Here is an 18764-nt window from a genome sequence, read left to right as displayed (position 1 = left end):
TTTTTTCTGTTAGTAAATGAAGGTGTGTGCTGTTAGCAGGATACAAAAAAACAAAACCGAAGCAAAAGCAGTTTGCTTTGAAGATGCAGTGTTTAAAATTATCTCTTTGGCAGTATATTAGCTACTGATGCTACTTTTATCCTTTCTAGATGAACTTGAGCTAACCTTAATTACAGTAAATTCCTTTATACTAGCCTAGGATTTACAATTAGTACTTTCTAAGAACAAAATTCAAAAATTATAGCTTGGTGGGTAGGTAGTGTAGTATGTATTCCTCCATGAGTGTAGTGCATTTGCACGTACCTGTCAGTCTGCACCTAACTTGTTATAGAATCCAAGAAGAAACTGAGGTATAGAGAGATCAAGTGACCTAGGGAAGGAGACACTATCTTTTACCTTGAGAAGCACAGAAAGTATTAGATCTCTGTTTCTGCTGAATAGCAAATGCTTTCACACACAGTCTATTGTCACACATTTTGTTTTCTGCAAGAATGAAATAACACTTGGAGATTTTATGTTGCTAGTCCCACTACTTCTTCCTCTTGGGGTATTTTTGGTTTAAATACAAAGGTAGAGCAAGTTTTGAAGAGAGATATTTTTAGGACTAAATTCCTGTGGTTTTGTTGCGCTACCACATTTCGTTATCCTTTGGGTAAGTCTCCATTTTATTTTACATTTTAAGCTTTAATAGTTCTTAAGATTTCTTTAGAATAAGCAGCATCTTGATTGTGGGAAGAGAGACTCTTAATTGTGATAATCGCTGAATAACCTTATTGCTGAAGTTGCAGAGTCAATAAATATTGGAAAATGCTAGTTATAATGTGTACTTGCTGTGGACTCTGTTTAAGAAACTGCCTTAAATTACAGGAATAACTGATCGCCTTGGACAACTTAATAATATAATGAATATGAAAGAAGAGAATCTTAAACGGAGATTCAGAGACACACACTCTGCTCTTACGTGGCTAAGACAGAACAAAGACAAGTTTAAAAAAAAAGTTTGTGAACCCATGATGCTTGAAGTAAGAAAATTTACTTGCATATCACTCCAACCAGTTAATGTTTACTTTATTTATGCCTTGCAAGACTTCGAGAATGACTTTAAGACTTTCAAGACACATCGTGAAATGAGCTGCCTGTTACATGCAGGATACATTAGCATAGTGAACTATTTGTAATTTTAATTCCATAGGCAGTGTAGTGATACTCAACATTGAGTAAGATGGGGTGGTTCCTTCCTCTTCCCTCCTGAAGGAGCAGTCCTTTATTAAGGTGCCCGTTGCAGATTTCCTCTAAGGTACATCCAGTTATTTAGACTTAAAGAGTTCTTACTTGCTACTTAAAAAAGTGGTGGTATTTACAATTGAATACCTCCCCTGATAGCACAACCTGCTCAGCAGCAGTTACAACATGTCATGGTGATCCTCAGGTGTTTTTGTGGTTTGCTTTGCACAGCCAGCTACAGACACAGAAACACCTGATCTATCCCTAATTTTTCGGTTTGTGTTTTGGTTCATAAATGCTATACTAGCTAGGAATAGCAGAGCTAAATTTTCAAAGTGACTTGGTTTTCTAGTGCATTCCTCTGTCATTATCCTAGCTTCTTGCAATATGTGCTCTATGTAATGTGAAGAGAGAGGATGAAGAACTCCAGTGCACTTCTCCTCTTCTTCTTCAGAATTGCAAACTTATTTTAATACTGTATTGCTACAGTTTAAATTAGTTGAATGTTGAATATTTGTGGACCAATTCTTACGCTTTGTGCATGTGTTAGCACTGTTCAAAATGACTTTTGTTTCGTATTTCCTGTTATTACCAGAACTTCCAGTTCTTCCTGGAAGACCACATCAAGTTAATTTTACAAATGCCTTGATAGGATGCCTTTGCTTTTGCTTTAAGGCCTCTGTAACATCCACTAATGTCTGAATTTGTTTTCTTTGATATAATGTAAGCTAGTCTTACATTATAAATCCTTACTTGTAAATCCTAGCTTTCAAACTGCTTGTAAGTGTATGCACCCTTTGGCTAGCTTGAGGTTCTTAAATTGTGTAGTTCTGTGTAATTTTGCATCTGTACGTCATGTATAGTGACATAATGTCTAATTACTAGTGAGAGTTACTGAAGAATTCTAACATTAACATTTCATTCAGGTGTGAAAAGCTTCATCCATCTTAAAAGTGGATTTTTTTTAAGCAAAAAATGATTCATTCAATCTGTGAATCTCTGACCTTCTAGGGCTTCACAATTCTGTATCTGTGTATTTGGTGATGTTCACTGTGTCCAAATCAAAGGGAACTGCATATGAATAATTTGTGGAGTGTGGTGTTTTCTAGTTTTGATTCATTAGATTAATTGTTTCTAAATAGTAAGATACCTTTAGTAGTACTGGAGCAGAGCCACTAGAGATGAGGTGGTAGTGTTGCAAGTGTAAGGTTAGGGTGGAGCAGAAGAGGGAGAGGTGATGTGGTGGAGACCATGGTAGCTCCAGGAACACTGAGAAAGGATATGGATGGCTAAAAATGAAACAATGACATGTGAGTTACTGTAGGTTTCCTCCCAAGAGAATTGGTTGCAAAAAGACAGGGAATACGTCTTTAAAGATGTTTAAACATTGTCTTTGTTTTCATTAAATGTAGGCTTGGGGGAGGGTGTGTTAAGTCCAATTGTATTAAATTACTTTCTAATTACCTTTCTTTATCAGATCAATATGAAAGACAATAGACATGCTAAATATGTTGAAAATCACATTTCGGCCAATGACATGAGGGCTTTCGTTTTTGAGAGTCAAGAAGATATGGAAATGTTTCTTGTGGAGGCAAGTAGGCACCAATTTTTAAAATTGATTAGATGCTGATGTAGGAACCCTAAACTTTTAAGTCTACCAAGTAAGTCTGTATTTATTAAGTTTTGATTGGCAAGATCAGCACAATAGCTAATACAAAGTGTTCAAAGGTTTTCTTCTGGATTAAAGTTTTCTTCTGGAGTAAGTTTTGTTTTGTGTTTTTTTTTTTTAAAGCCTAGACCAACTGGAGGGATGCGGGAATATTAAGAAAGTATTTCTTTTTAGAAATAACTTTTGTCTTCCTTGACAAAGGAGTAATCACTGAGGAGAAAATACTGCGTACATGAAAATGGCAAGAGGAGGAAGCTACGGATTTAGTACCAAGCTTTTCCAATGCCCCCTGACTAAAGAGGCAAGAGGGCATCTTTTGTGAGAAGACAATGGTCCAAGCAGCAAATCAGACTTATATTTTCTTAATACTGCTGTTTCCTGGAGCGATGAGATTGTTCCATTTGAGAGCCAGACAGATGATGCAGGAGAAAAAAGCCACAAGATACAGCATTAACTGTCATAATGCTTCCCAACTACTGTCCACAGGATAGTGTGATTAATGACAAACTGTCCTGCAGTTTTTGAAGACCTATCTGCCCTTCACAGAAGCTAGTCATTTTTATATATGTGAACAGTAGTGGTGATATCTGAGGTCCTGGGGGCTTGTCTTGCCTCCATGGTTGTGGAACCCAGTGCAAGGCTGCTTTAACCAGCTAAACTGATCTTTCATGTGTGTCCCCTATCTTTTCTGCCCTGTTAGGATCGGGCTTTTCAGAGCCTCTGTAGCCAGTGATCTGCCATTATCTGTGCAAAAAGGCCACATAGCCTGAAAGAGGGGGCTTCCTTGTTGTATCCAGCTTGGCTATTTAGATTTAGCACCTGGCTCTGGATTTCTTTGATTGTTTTCTCTAATGCATGGTATTTTCACGGAGAGACATTAACTGAGGTTGGCTTTTAGAGAACTCGGTCATGCCTGAGCCAGAGTGCATTTTTGTGGATTCTTCCAAAAGTTGTCAGTTTAAAATAATTCCGATTCTGTGGATCAAGAATAAATACTTGATTTTCATGTAGTGAATTTTCTGCTCTTTTTTACCAAATAATCTAATGTCATCTATATTTAGATGCGTGATCGTCAGAAACTAAGTGTGAATGCTGTATGCGCACCGGCTGAGTCATGTGCTGGAAACTTACCTTTGAGACCTATTGAAGAATTACAGTACGTATCAGATTATATCAGTTGGGAATAGTTTTAAATACAGTGTTTTGGTGTTGTTGCTATATATTAGGATTTTCTATGAAATCAAATTTTTAACAATTCAGTTCTGGGTTAGCGGGACTTCTTTCTGACTCTTCAGTAACTTCAGTTTGCTTACCTGCCAAATTTTATTTCTGATGAATGCTTTTTTTCTCCTCTCAGCCGATACGGATTTTTCTCATATTTACGAGAGTTATTTGATGCTCCTCATCCTGTGATGAGTTATCTTTGCTTCCAGTACTGTGTTCATGATGTCCCTGTGGGAACAGAGAAGACCAGAAACATGATTGAAAGGGTGAGATGTCCTAAATAGCACAAACACACCTGTGGTCTAGAGTTGTATTTCAGAAATTCTTCGGCAAGTTAACGTGGAGAAAGCAAAAATTTGCTTTAGCCTTATATTTGGCCTTTAGAAGTGAGAACAGTTCTTTTTACACAAACATATTGCAAGACATTTTAACAAATCCGGTCAATCTAGTGCAGTATTTCACAGAGAGTTAAATGCATCTTTCACCTGCATACTGTTCCAAGTCAGTTATATGAAGTTGTTTTATTATAGTAACTTCTACTTTAGGTACCTGAGATATTCTGGGCAAAATTTTAATCAAACAGTTGATAGTACATGACAGTGCTGACCTGTTGTGTTTAAAGCAACAATTAGAAGCTGCTTTTTAAAAAAAAAAATACATTAAGATCTTCAGTTTCTGGTAAATACAATTTTATAGCTTCAGTGAGAACTGATTGATAAATAGTATATAAACCTTTTGGATGCTTAGAAATAGGCTAAGAGCTCCCACTAGAAGTGATCTCTCCCTACCTTGGTCTTTCATGGGTTCTTGCAAGCTCATCATTGCTGGATTATAATGGGTAACATGCATGACAGTTTTCAACGTAAATCCTTGTTCACTTCTCCATCTATGCTGGATATCTGTTGTTTTGTCTTGTACAGAGAGTGAACTCTTCTTTGAGTTTAGAAGACTACTTTGGGCTCTCTGAGAACAGCAAGAGTTGTTTTTTTGAGAAACTCAGGGAACAGGCTCTGCAAAGAGAGAACAATTGCTGTTCTATTGCGATAACTGTTGCTCCTTTCTATCTTCTATGTTTCTGGGGCTCTAAGAATGAGGAAGAGGAAGGTAAAAGTGGAGGGCATCCTAGATGAAAAGCTCTTAATTTTTTTCTAAGCATTTTTGTCTTTAAATGGCAATTCTTCCACCACTTTGTGTTTATCACCTGATGAAGCAGATTGCCTATATAATAGGTCTTTGAGTTACATTTTGTAAACCAATTAGAATGACTCCTTACATACTTCCTCCTTTCCAGCGCTCTGTGGGCAGCAAGTGAAAAATTGCTGGTATAGGGGCAAATATGAACCACTCTTCTGAATGTGTTGCACATGGCACTTTCTCAGTTCAGTTGTGTAAAGTTTTTTCTTTGTTTTTATAATTTTTGATTGAGAAATGCATTATTTGTGACATTTTGATTCACACATGCCAGAGAAAGCTTTAGTTTAAAAGGACAGCTATTTCATAGAGCTGAGCATGTGGAGAAAGGACTAGGATGGGAATGACATCAACCACAGTCTGAGCTGTAAAGCAAAGTAAACACACTTTTCAGTGTCCAGGAAACAAACCAACAGAATATTGCTGGTGCTGTGTATATAAATTGAAAAAATTTTTAGTCAAATTTACGTTGTCCTGTGGAGGCTTTTTGCTGTTCCTGGTTTACTGGACACTTTATATCCTTTTGAAGTACTACACTACCTTGCGTTGTGGTAAATCCTTAGTTATTTATAATACCCTTTTTGACACGAGACATTTAAAAATAGTAACAAATATTTTTATACCTTTTTTTGCTTACACATGCATTTGCTTCACTGAAGTTCAGGCATTACAGCTCACCTTATGGTTTCATCTATTGATTTCTTAAGTGCTTTTGGTTCTTTGGTACACAAGCTACGTTTGCATGTTATGCGTCTACAGCAAGTAAGGTCCTTGTTCGTGATGCAGTACAAATATTAACAGGTTTTTCCAGTGTCTATTTGTAATATCATATAATCAGAACCTGTCTAATTGGTTATGGTAACATAGTCTGTTTGACGGTATGTTAACAGTTCTTTGCTATCCGGTCTGAATTACAAGTATAATGATGCATTAAATTTGGCATAATCTTTTTGCAAAGGCTTGTTAACAAGTCAGAGCTGCATAAGCTGAAGTTCTTTACTGTGGATTTTAGCTAGTTTATTCCTTGTTCTGAAAAGCATTGCCTTAAGTAACGCTTTTGTCAGACTAATATTTTTGTGTATTTTTTAGGTCATACAAGAAGCCAAACTTAAGCAAATATACACAGCAGAAGAAAAATACATTGTTAAAGTATCTGCTTATACAAACCTAACCCTCTCTACTAACACATCCCTGAGGGCGGCACAGTTTCTCACTAGTTCAGTGGATACAGATGAAAGAAGACAGTTGGAAAACCAGCAACAGGTAGGAATTTATTTCTGTGCTGTATGCGATGTGAACTACTACCCATTTTATTGTGCAATAAGCATAGCCTACTTGCATGTGTTAGTATGGTATGTTTGTAGTAAGAATGCTAGAGGTGTGTGGTCTGTTATTTCAGGACATCAGTAACACGTTGAAGTCATTGGATATGCGTTTGACTACATTGTTTGAGAGACAGAAATATGTGGAACGCAGAGACAATGAGCTCAGGCAACAGAAGAAGGAGCTTTCAGAGAGAGGAAACAGGAGAAGACAGTTGGAATCAAAAATTGATGTGAAGTATGATAGGTACGAAACAAGCCATATTATCTATGAAATGTGAACAATTTTAATAACAAAGGTATTTTGGCTTCCTCCTACTGCAGTGTGCTTTTACCCTTAAAAAGTAGCCAGTAGTTGAGCGTCAGATACAGGTGATAATCAAGACAAATAAGGCGTTTAGAAATGGAGATTAAGACAGTATTTGAGAAACCATGTAACAATGTTCCAAATGGTTTCCTGTAATAAAATCGTAGGATTCGAGTGAGGGATCATTGCGCTCATTTACTCAAATATTACGATAGTCTTATGCCTTGGTAACACATACCTAGATAATACCATAATGTACATAGATGGTACTAAGTAAGTATGTCAGGGAATGAGTTGGACCCTGATTGTCCACAGTATTTGTCTTAGCGTAGTTTCTGGTTTTGTGGGCCTCTGCAATTAGTTCTTCTGTTACTGCTTTGTCATAAGTTGAGAACCTGGATGTGGCTCAAGAGGTATTCCACTTTAGCTCACACTCCCAGAAGGCAGCGTAGATGAGATTGCCCCAGGCTTCACTCCTTCCACTCCCGTAGCACAGTCCCAGCAGACCTTATACCCTCAATTACTCCTATATGCTACTTTTCATTTTCTGAAAGTTGATGGGGGTGCTTGTGTGCACAACTCTTGTGTTGCTTATGGTGCATTAAACTGAAAAGGGAGTGTTGAGGGGAAAAAAGAAAAGAAAAATAGGGCTGCAGGGATGTTAGAGGGACCAGAACCAACTGCTGTAGAGTCAAAAGTGACCAGGTTGCTGTGAAAAGAAGCAGCTTTAAATGGTGTGGGTGTGAGCTTAGTCTCAAAGACAAGTGTTGATCTCAGGTTTCTTATTAGGGATACATGTATTGTCATAGTGTTTTACTAGAATACAGAATATGGTTTGAAGGCAGGAGGTGGACCCTTTACCTAAACAAATATTGATTAAATCCTTCCAATTGAAAAAATAATTACACTCTCTTAATTTTGAATAGGGGTAAGAATCCTGAGACAATTGCAGACAAGGCTGTTACAAACTTTCTTGTATCATGTGAATGTCTTTCTGTAGAGATAGAAATTATTTAAATAATCCTTGCAGTGAGTATAACTATTTTCAAATACTCATGTTTCTAATTGATATGAATATCTGAATAAAGCTGGATATAATTTTGAAAGTAATATACAATGACAGAATCGCTTAGGTTGGAAGGGACTTCATGTAGTTTGTACTCCAGCCATGTTCTCAAAGCAAGGTCAACGCTGAATTCAGACCAGGTTTTCAGGGCTGTATTCCACTGCATCTTGAAAGTCTCTATGGAGATTGCATGACCTGTTTGAATATCCTGTTCCACTGTTTGACTGTCCTTATGGGGAAAAAGTTTTTACTGATGCCCAGTTTAGATCTTTCTTGTTTTGACTTATGTCCACTTATGTCTGTCATCCTTCTACTATGCACCTCTTATAAGAGCCTGGTTCCATCCTGTCAGTGGCTTCCTTGTGGGAAGGATAGTGGAGGGTTGCTATTAGGTGCCCCAAAGTTGTCTCTTGTCTAGGGTGAACAAGCTGAGCACCCTCATCCTGTCCTTGCAGGGCCTGTGCTGTAGCCAGTTTGTTGATGTTTAGGGCAGGAGGCAGAACTGGGTGCAGTGCTGAACAGAGAGGAAAAATCACTCCTCGTTACTGTGCTTCCACTCATACAGAACAGGATGCTGGGGGATCTTGGTGCTTCCACGGCACCCTGCTAGCTTATGCTCAGCTCATTGTCCACCAGTACCTCAAGTCCTTCCCTGCAAAGCTTCTCTGCAGCCAATGTATCCTGAGCCTGTGTCGCTGCTAGACCTGCTTTCTTCCCGGGGCAGAACTCAGCATTTGTCCTTGCCGAATCTCGTGAGCCTTCTGTTGACCACTTCCTCCAGCCTCAGCAGACCACTCTGAATGGCAGGCTTATTGCTCCCTGTGGTTTAGCCTTGTCTGGAAACTTGATGAGAATGCCCTCTGTCAGCTCCTCCGTGTCACTACCAGGAGTGTTAAACAGGACAGGTCCCTGGAATTAATCCCGTGGTACCCCACTTGATACTGGCCTCCAGGCAGAATACAACAGACTAACCATGACCCTCTGAGCCTGACCATCCGACCACTTTCTTTTTACCTATCTAGTCTTTCATCTATCCAGAATATAGTCCTTCAACTTGAATACAACAGTATTGTGGGCAACAGCATTGAAAAAGTTAGGGGAACAGGTCTGGATCCAGCAGCCTGAGAGCAAGGTGATGCTGATGCAGTTTAACGCTCCCAGATGCAACCAGTGGTGAGGCTGAGCCTGTCTTCTCAGTAGACATGTTCACACAGAGCACATCTAAACAGCATGCATGGACGTATTTACACAGTGTCCTGTTTTAGGCTGGGATAGAGCTAATTTTCTTTTTAGTAGCTAGAACAGCACTATGTTTTGGTTTTAGTATGGGATTTGATACGAGAAGAATGTTGAGAATACACTGATGTTTTTAGTTGTGCTAAGAAATGAAGGTCTTTTCAAGTTTCATGCTTTGCTAGTGTGCGCAAGAAGCTGGGAGGAGGCCATAGCCAAAGCAATAGATCCAAACTGGCCAGCAGAATATTTTGTATCATGCAACATCATGCTCAGTGTATAGATGGCTGGGAAGCTTGCTTGCTTTTCTGGGATTGCGGTTTCGGGGTCTCTCTCCTCTGGTATCACTAGCCGGAAACAGGCTGGGCTTTGGTCGGTGGGTGGTGAGCAATTGCACTGTGCATCACACATTTGTATGTTCTACTATTTCTATTATTATCATTATTAGTTTAATTTTATTTTATTTCATTTATTAAATTGTTTTCATCTCAACCTATGAGTCACCCTACCTTTACCCCTCTGATTCTCTCCCCTATCCCTGGGGCGGGTGAGGGTGAGTGAGCACCTGCAAGGTGTTTGGCTGCCGGACAGGTTGAAACTATGACACATGGACAGCCACACAGCACAGGTGGAGACACAGAGCAATTGGGCAAACACAGCACCAGTGGCCTCATCATGTTCGTACTCCGTCTGAGCAGGACGGGGCTCCCCTAGTGCGACTGCTACGCATACATACAAGCAATGCAGATCCCATCAGCAGCTGGGTCCAGACACTCTGAGTCTGCACAGTAGCTGCCCCTGGACCTCAGTTCCCCCAGTTACTGGTACCTGGACACACAAACCCCCAAAGCTGCAGCCCTGCTCCTGTTGCCTGTACAGGCTGCCTTGTTCACCCATGTGCACACGCATGCAGAACTGGCTGGGACTCCCTGGATTCCCGATAGCCAACTCTGTGGTCTTGCCCTCAGAGACACACAGGAGTACAAATGTGCAGAGGTAGCCATGGCTCCCCTAGGTCCCCAATAGCCAGTACCCCTGTCATCTTACCTTTAAATACATATACATGCCAGCAGGTCTCAGCCCTAGAGACAGCGGACCTCATGGTCTCTGGCAGCCAGGCTGGACTACCCTAGCCCATCCAATAGCCATCTCTTTCTGTGGTCTCATCCTTAGTGACACACATACACCCTTGGCTTGCAGGCCACTTCACCTACTTGCCAGCTAGTTTGGCTTGGTCTTCACTAGTGATCAAACACTCACTTGCACACCTGCATTTATACCAGGTGCTGGCACCATAGACACGTGGGCCTCTGACTTGTGGACCCACCCCAGTAGCTGTCACTTACGTCTACTCACTTTGGCCTCTCCAGTTGCTGGCACCATGGGCAAGCAGGCCCTTTCCCCTGACTTGTGATCTGACTATAGTTGCTTGCACTTAAGACTCACATACACATGAATGCTCAATAGAGGATATATAACAAGAATTAAGCAAACCTTCTGAACTCTCCTATGTTGTATTGTTGCAAGGAACTAGCAGCAGAAGAAAAATGTCATCCTTACACTGATTTTTTTTTTTTTTCCTAAGTCAGAAATTTACAGAAGTCAAGGTATATGCTTGCCAAGTGACGCCCTTAGTAGCCAAAATCAGAGTTTCTTTAATAATGAATTTTTTGTCTTTTGAATTTCTTGGGTTTGAAGTGCATAGATAGGCAATGCCTCTAATGTGTTTGGAATGTTTAAGTATACAAATTCCTATTGTTGCTAACTGTTGGTTCATCACCAAGATTAAGAATTTTTATGTTTCTGTACAATTTATTTTTAATCAGAATTAATCAAATATTGGTTCATCCCATAGTTTAAGACAGCTAGAACAAGATGCTATCAACCTAGAGAAGGAATCTCAACAGGCAAATGTAAAGATCAAAGAAATAAATATCCAAAAAGCAAGACTTGTTACTGAATTAACGCATCTCATAAAGGTATGTATTTTTAACTTGCTATGTGTTCCACTATTGTGAAGAGTCCAATTCTTGTAACTTAAGTAGGAGGTATGCAACATTTGGATGTGTTACTGTAAATGTTTGCAAGCTAACTTGCTTCAAGATAAACATTTTTTGAAGCTTTTATGAACTTGAACTTGTTCATCTGTTGTTGATTCAATTTGTAGATCACTTGCTTGCATTGATTTAGACTCTTAGTGACTGGAGTCTTACAATCCATGGTCTGATTCAGTAAATACAGGAGTGAACTAGGAATGAACTGTTTATCCCTTTCAACCTGTACATTTCCAGAATACTGCATAATTCTGTGAACTGTTTCTTCCACGCTACTTCATAATCTCCTTTTTTTTCATTTTTATTGAAAAAAAGAGTAGTCATTAGTCCTGTGAAAAATTGACCTGAAACTGTAAGGATCCGTGATTGTGGAAGAGGGCTAAGATGGGAAAAGTACTCAAGTCTCAGGCTCCAATGTCATGAGGTTTTCTTTAACTCAAAAAAGAAGAAAACAGTCTGGACTTAATTGTTGCTTTAGCTTAGCCTGTAAACCCTAATAATGGGTGCTACCACAAGGTGAATTTTCTTAGGTGTTTTTTTTTTTTAGTGACTAAGGAGCAAGAAACAGTTACTTTAAGTTCCAAAGAAATCTGCTTGTGCTTTTGCAGTCAGCAAGAAATGGCGCCATTCTTGCAACACTTTGAGCACATATGTTGTTCCTTTGCCATGCCTTACTAATGTTGAGATGTGTTCTTGCTTACTCCTGAAAAGAGTTGAGTATTACTTCTGAAGTGAGGCTAGTTTCAATACACTTCAGTTGCTGGTATTTATATAATAAATACAAAAATATTCCAAATGGGTGGGCTGTTCCTGTTTGTTGATAGGCATGGACTGCAACAATTGGAGTGTTTCAGAGATCACCTTTGGGTCGGCTAGCCAAAGCAGTTTTGAAAATGCCAAAGAATGGCAGAAGACACTTACCATGTTAAAAGGATTGTTTAGGCTGTAGGTTACATTACAGAACTTAACAGAACTTGTGCAGGTAGTAATAGTACTGAAAAGTAAATATTTTCAAAACTTGTGCAAATGCTCTGTATTTAAAACAGGAATTTCTAGAGTATGCTTTTGATTTTTGTATTTGATACCCATTTCCCAGTACGTAAATTGTCCAAGTGTGTTGCTGTTGTAAAGTGAGGCCAAAGTTGTTTCATGACTGCTATGTGACCTGCCTGAGGGAGTGTCTTAATCTCCTTTTTACCCAGCATAGGAAAACTGATTTGACACATACTGTGTATTTCTCAGTTTACCAGATGTGTAGGGGAGGATGGATGGTATTTGCGTGAAATAGTTATTGATTACAAAAGGGATTTATTTCAATTGTGTATCAGCTTAATTGTCACACTTTGTGTGCTGTAGGAAATATACATTAGTACGTACTGAAGAGAAGAAAATGGTCTGATACAAGAAAGATGTTTCATTATATGTTTTATCAAAATTTTGAAATCCATACATTTCTGGTCGTCTCCAAACTAAACTGCTATGACTAAAAGAATGGATAGTTTCTAAAGCCTTGTAGTGCTTGTATCAGTTTTGAGTCTTGTGGAAATAATGGCATTTTCTGTTTTCCTATGTAGAATTGCATATCACTGAACATCCTCAAAGCAGATTTGGTTCTTCAGAGTGCTACAGTGACTGCTGAGAAGAACAGACTAGAATCAGAGTATAAAGCAGCAAGTGTACAGCTAAGAGCTGCAGAGGTAACCATGTCAATGAATACTGGGATATCTACTATGGAAACATCTTCTGTGGAAGCCTTTATGGTGTAGAAAAGGTTGCTTCTGTATCTTTGTTTAGAAATGGGTATTAGTACTGCTAAATATTTAGCCTTGATTTCTGTAGTTTGACTTCAGCCTCTTCATTTAAAGCTGAATAGGAGCTTTGACTTCCTCAATTAAGACAGCTAAGCTTTTATGAAAATGTGCTAAACAGTCATCAAGTCCTGGATAAAAAGTCCATCTTTTTATTATAACACAAAGTGTTTGTAAAAACGCTAGCTGTTATTTGGAAGTATTATTTTTCCTCTGAGCCTGTCATAGACAAGTAGCCCCAGCCAACATGGGAGATGTAAGCTCAAGATGAACCAGAAAGTACAGTTTCAGAGTACAGTAGAGCTGTTTTGCCTTTCTTTCATAGCTTATTTTCTCATACTGTAATTAAATGCCTTTTTTGGAGGACAGAAAGGAGGATGAACAGTCCTTCTATTGCTCATATGAAGAAGCTGTGATTTGTTCAGGTAAAAAAAGAGTCTCTGAGGAATTAGTTCCACAGACAAGTAGTCTTCTCTAAGAGCCGAGGACGCTGTGATGTTTCATGGATTGGTGCATAGAGGTCAATTTTTGTACTGGTGTGGTAGTACAGTCTTTCGATGTACGGGGGAAAAAAAACTGTCAAAGTACAGGATGGTAAGCTTTTTCTGTATCTTGCGAGTGTCGCGTTAACTATAACCTCCTGCTAATTCAATTTGATCCACAAAAAAAAAAAAAAAAGCAGTTAAATTCGAAAGCAGTTCAAAAGGTAAGTGATAGTTATTATGAGTGGATATGCACTTCCAAAACAAATGACCTTGACACGTATTTAGAAGACCACTTGAGGTTGTAGGTATCATCTCTTGCAGGATAATTAGGAAGAGGAGAACTTCCTAAGAGGAGCAAAAAGTAACTTTAAGACAGAGGCAAGTCCAGCATGTTACTTGGAAAATCACTGTTGCATCAGTTCTTTCACATGATGCAGCTATTATTCAGACTTCATCAAAATCCAATGAAAATAACTTTGTTGCTGGAGCTCACTAAGGAGTAAGAATGTATTACAAAGCCGTGAACTCATGTGAGTAGTGTGTATCATCACTGGGAAATTTATTTAATGTTTTTAGTTCTCTCTATTCCCATCTTCATCGTTTGGAGAGTAGCTTGGACTGGTGCATACGTAGATGTCTGGTCAGATCAGTACACAGGACTTGTAAGGTAAACATTCTGATTATAATTCTTGCTTAAACAAAAATTGCCTCCTCCCCTAGTGAAGAGGTGTTTGAGTCAGCTGAGGTCCCATTAGTCATCGTTACTGGGTTACATTCAACTGTGTAAGCAGAAGAAATCATATCAGAGCTTATATTTTGGATCGTTGGTTCTAGGAACATTAAAACGGGAAAAAAAACCCTAAAATCAGTAATCCCAGTGATTAGAATTTTGAGAAGTTTAACTACTCTAGAGGAAAATTCTTCTGATTATTAAAGTGCATCTTAAGTTTTCATGTACATGGAAGTCCAAAGCCGTGCTTCCCCATATACTGCATGTAGAGTCTTTGAATTAAGTCTTTGGCCCCTTTATTAGAAGTTCTCTTTCCTGTATTGCCCTGTGAATGATATATGTTGTACACTCTGGTTTATTTCTTATTTTCTGCCTTAAGAAATGCACTTTCATAGGGAAAACTCAGTGTTTCTTAGCTTCATCTCAAGTTAAGTCTTATTTGAAATAGTACATTTAATTGGTTCTTCTCTCCAACTTCTTAGTGACTTTGATAAAATTTTTTCTACATTAGTACTCTGTTAAGGTAGTGTTGCTCCAAAGCTGCCCCTGAGGATGACATCAGAATGCTTCAAGGAAGTCTTACAAAGAGTTGCTGCATGTTTTTGTAAAATAAATAAACCTGCAAAAAGGAGGAAGCCAAAGAGAAATAGAAATAAGTATGTTGTACAAAAGCTGTGTAGTGAACTAAAGCAGAGCCTAAACATTACAATTATGGGACTATTAATTCGTTATTTAATTATCAGACATTTTTGCAGGTCATGTGCTGGTCATGATGCATTCACTGAAACTGGAATGGTGGATATCAGCCAAAGAAGCCACTTGTTATTACTTAGCACTTACTCATGGTGTTTATCTCCCAAGCAATCTTGAGTCTTCATAATACCTGAGTAAATATCTGATTAAGACTTGAACCAAACACAAACCCACTTAGTACATCTAAGAGAAGATCACATATGTTCTTTTTGTGAGGTCTTGTCACTGGGATACTGTGGAGAGAGCAGCATGTTTGTTGCTTTATGGTGGGGTATTTTTTAACCACTTAGGTGGAAAGGCCAAAAAAGTACATGTTTTCGAACAAGTCAAGTTAGCAACAACAGATTTCTGGGTTTTGTATTTTATCATTGTAGTTCAAGTGGGAACCTCAGTGTTATTTTAACAACTCCTTGTATTTAATTTATTTAATGAGCCTAAGAAGAAAATCTCTGTTTGTGACCCATACTGAATGTTAGGGAGGATTGTTAGTCCCATCTGCTCATTAGATAATTGGCACAGTTGCCTGTGTGTTTATGATTGTTGTTTGAAAAGTCTTGCTAATTGTCTTGCTTTGATAGCTTGTTAATTTTCAGGTTAGTTTGGTGTAGATTTGTTTAAATAATTGGTATTAATACTCAGTATGTACATCGCAGCATTTGCTCCTTAAGCCAAATTTTAAGAAAATGCAGATTCTGTTTTTCTATGTGTAAGTTTCCAAACTTCAAATAATTAAATATTGTCACCAAGCATGCATTCAAACACAAATTCATGAGAAAACACTGGCTACTGGTAGCTATATTTCCTTTAACCAGCTTCCTATTTTGCACAAAACCAGTTGCAGTACTGATGAGCACAACAGAATACAAATTGCTTGTGCATACAGAATATAATTGATTTCTGCTGTTTGGTAGATGCCTTTCAGGAAGTGGTAATTGCAGCCTTATACTAGTACAGAACCTTCCTGAAGTACCCGGATAAATCTCTTTCCAAGTTGGTTCTTATGCTGTTGGCTAAAAGAAATGTAAAGCTCTCTCTAGGCTATGATTTTTCATGGTAGCATCTCAGTTCAAAATGGTAACTCTTTCTACTTAGAGTTACTTTTTTATCTACATAGTTTTATTGAGGCACCTTCAGGAAATAAGAGGAACCTTAACATTGCCATGCACATTTGAATATATAGGAGGCAGAAGGAATAAAAACTTGTGTATTTTTATTTATTTATATTTACCTAACATTTATTTAGCATGTGGCCATGACAGTCAGCTGGCAAAGATGAACGAAAATTGAGACTTACCTTGTTCTTGAACTGTCAGTGCATTTATTCTAGTATGTGCTTCATAACCACATCAAATATCTGTTGCTTCCCACTCTTCCTGTTGAATGCTGAGGTTTTCCTCTGCCCAAACATGTATCTTCCTTTTCACAGCCTGAAGAATTTTACTTGCCTTAGACTTGGGTCATGCATATTCAATGTTGAATCTATTTCATATTTTCATTGCCTAGAGATCAACTTGAAATCTTGTTTCATGCAGCTCTTCAGGGTTTCAAGTGGGAGCTTTATGTACAATTGAGAGCTGAGATTCACCACTTCAGATGATTCAGAATTGACTTTGTCCTAGTTTCATTGGGATTTCATTTCAGTTTGTGGCCAGCCATGGTGATTAAGGCCCTTAGCAGTAAAATGCAGGGCAGCTGACCCAGGCTGGCCCACAGGTGTATTCTATATCATTAACAGCCAAGTTCACTATGAAAGGGAGGGCTTGCTGGGGAGAGGTGGGGCTGTTTTTGCTCCCCTTTCTTCTGGCCTCCCTTTTTTCCCATCATTGCTGCTGATTTCTCTTCCTGGACAACCTGCTACAACCTGTAGCTAAGTATACTTTTGTGTGTTTTGTTTTAGCATTTATATTGGTTTCTTTATTTTATTAAATCTGTTTAATTTTAACCCATGGGTCTCTCTCTTTTTCCCAGTTTCCTTCCTCAGTTGGGAAAGGGATATTGGGTGAGAGAAAAACTGCTATTGTTTAGCCCTGGGTACAGGCTAAACGAAGACAACTTTGGCTCTGGAAATGGTCAAACACATAAGTATAAAATTGATGTTTCTTGTATAAAAAAAGTATGGGTGTGTTGCCTTTCACTGGATCCTTTGCCTTCACTATTGTGAGGTCAGACGTATTTCAGATGAAGCCAGTTAGCTTTTAAATTTCTGGGATCCAAAATACAGTCCAGTTCTAAATTAAAACTTTCTAAAATGTTCCTTAAAATTGTTTATTGAATATATTGCAGGACATACACAGATATGTAATGGAACATAAGCGTTGTGGTGTAGAGTTTTATTTGTGCTAATTCAGAATGACATAAGATCTTGGCTGTAATGAAAAGGAGGGCCATCTTCCACTTACTGCTGTTTTATCTGCATAGCTCTAATGCCAGTCCTTCTTGCCCCCCATGTGATGTTTCCCTACTTCTGTACAATAGACTTTATGAAGTGGAGGGCAGGGGACGGGGGGATCTAAAAAAGGCCTTTTTTTTTTTTTTTAACCTTTCTGAAAACATCAACGCGGTGTAGAAAAATGTCTTTACAGTGTGTTTGTGAAGATTGCAAAATGCTTACTTCTAACGCAAAATCTATTTCCTAGTGTTTGGTGGAGGGAAGAAAAAACAGGATTTTTGCATCGATATATGCTGCAGAGAGCAGCAGCCCTAATTCTTGAATGAGTGTGAGACCTCCATTGACGATCACTCGTGATCGTATCTGTTACTACTGCTTCTGTTGTATTCAGTAAATAAAAATTAATTAAATTTCTAGAAAGTAATGCGAGTTGCTATCAGGGTCTGTGTCCTGTATTTTTAAAATGTAGAATAAACATTTATCTAACCATATAATCTCCAAATGAACACTTCAAAATTTTTTTGCCACTGGAGGGCTCCCATGTTTAACTGAAGTACACAACAATAAAAATTGGGAAGATAAAGCTCTCCCAAGTGTAGGAACATAACTAAGCTTTCCAAACTGTCAGAAGAAAGTTCTGCAGCAAAATATTGTGCATATGGATTTTGAGTTAGAATTTTGTGCCACTGAAAAAAAGTGAAAACAGTGTATTCCCATGGTGTAACTGTCTGTTAAAAAGATGGATCGCAGGTGTAATCACAGAGTAAATGTATAAAGAAAAAAATGAAATAACTTGGATTAAAAGCTCAAGTATCTTGGTATGTACTCCTTTTCACTTCTAAGTGGTTGACAGCTCCCAGCTGTCTGCAGCTGGGTACTCACCTGAGCTGGGAGACAGCAGCAAGCAGTTACTCCCAAGCACTGCCAGCTCAGCATTTGGAAGCAGCAGGCCTGTGGTAGGGACTGCGTGTCTAGAGATAAGTGAGGGAGATTTCTGGGGGCAGAGGGGAAGAGATACTTAAGGCTCTCGGAAGTTTTTTGCCTGAATACTGCTTATTTGAGATAATCTTTAGCTTAGTGTTTCATGAAGGTGTATTTTGTGTATTGTATTTTAACTACTGTTGTGGTAACATTGCATTATAGAAGTCATAGAGCTGGGTTGGCCACTTACCTGTAGTAAGTTCCAAGGAGTTTAGCCTTGAGACCCCTGTTCAAAACCAGAAACTGTACCTGCTTTTCACTTATTTTTCAACACTAGTTTAAAAATTATGTGTGTTTCTATTTTGTATTTTGTTGGCTGTATTACAGA

At 38.5% G+C, this 18764-nt stretch overlaps 1 protein-coding gene across 1 annotated transcript in view; it reads left to right on the top strand.

Moving 5' to 3' along the window:
• The window catches only part of SMC5 (structural maintenance of chromosomes 5), a 59170-nt gene that overhangs the window by 19296 nt on the left and 21110 nt on the right, over nt 1-18764 (top strand). The window contains exons 10-17 of the mRNA XM_068422624.1: nt 868-1022; nt 2702-2815; nt 3955-4049; nt 4251-4383; nt 6398-6571; nt 6708-6877; nt 11092-11215; nt 12865-12987. Coding sequence (XP_068278725.1) covers nt 868-1022; nt 2702-2815; nt 3955-4049; nt 4251-4383; nt 6398-6571; nt 6708-6877; nt 11092-11215; nt 12865-12987 — 1088 coding nt within the window. The remainder of the gene's footprint in view (nt 1-867; nt 1023-2701; nt 2816-3954; nt 4050-4250; nt 4384-6397; nt 6572-6707; nt 6878-11091; nt 11216-12864; nt 12988-18764) is intronic.

The sequence above is a fragment of the Nyctibius grandis genome, chromosome Z (assembly GCF_013368605.1).
Source record: "Nyctibius grandis isolate bNycGra1 chromosome Z, bNycGra1.pri, whole genome shotgun sequence".
Taxonomy (NCBI): Eukaryota; Metazoa; Chordata; class Aves; order Nyctibiiformes; family Nyctibiidae; genus Nyctibius; species Nyctibius grandis.
This window is presented reverse-complemented; position numbering and strand designations above follow the sequence as displayed.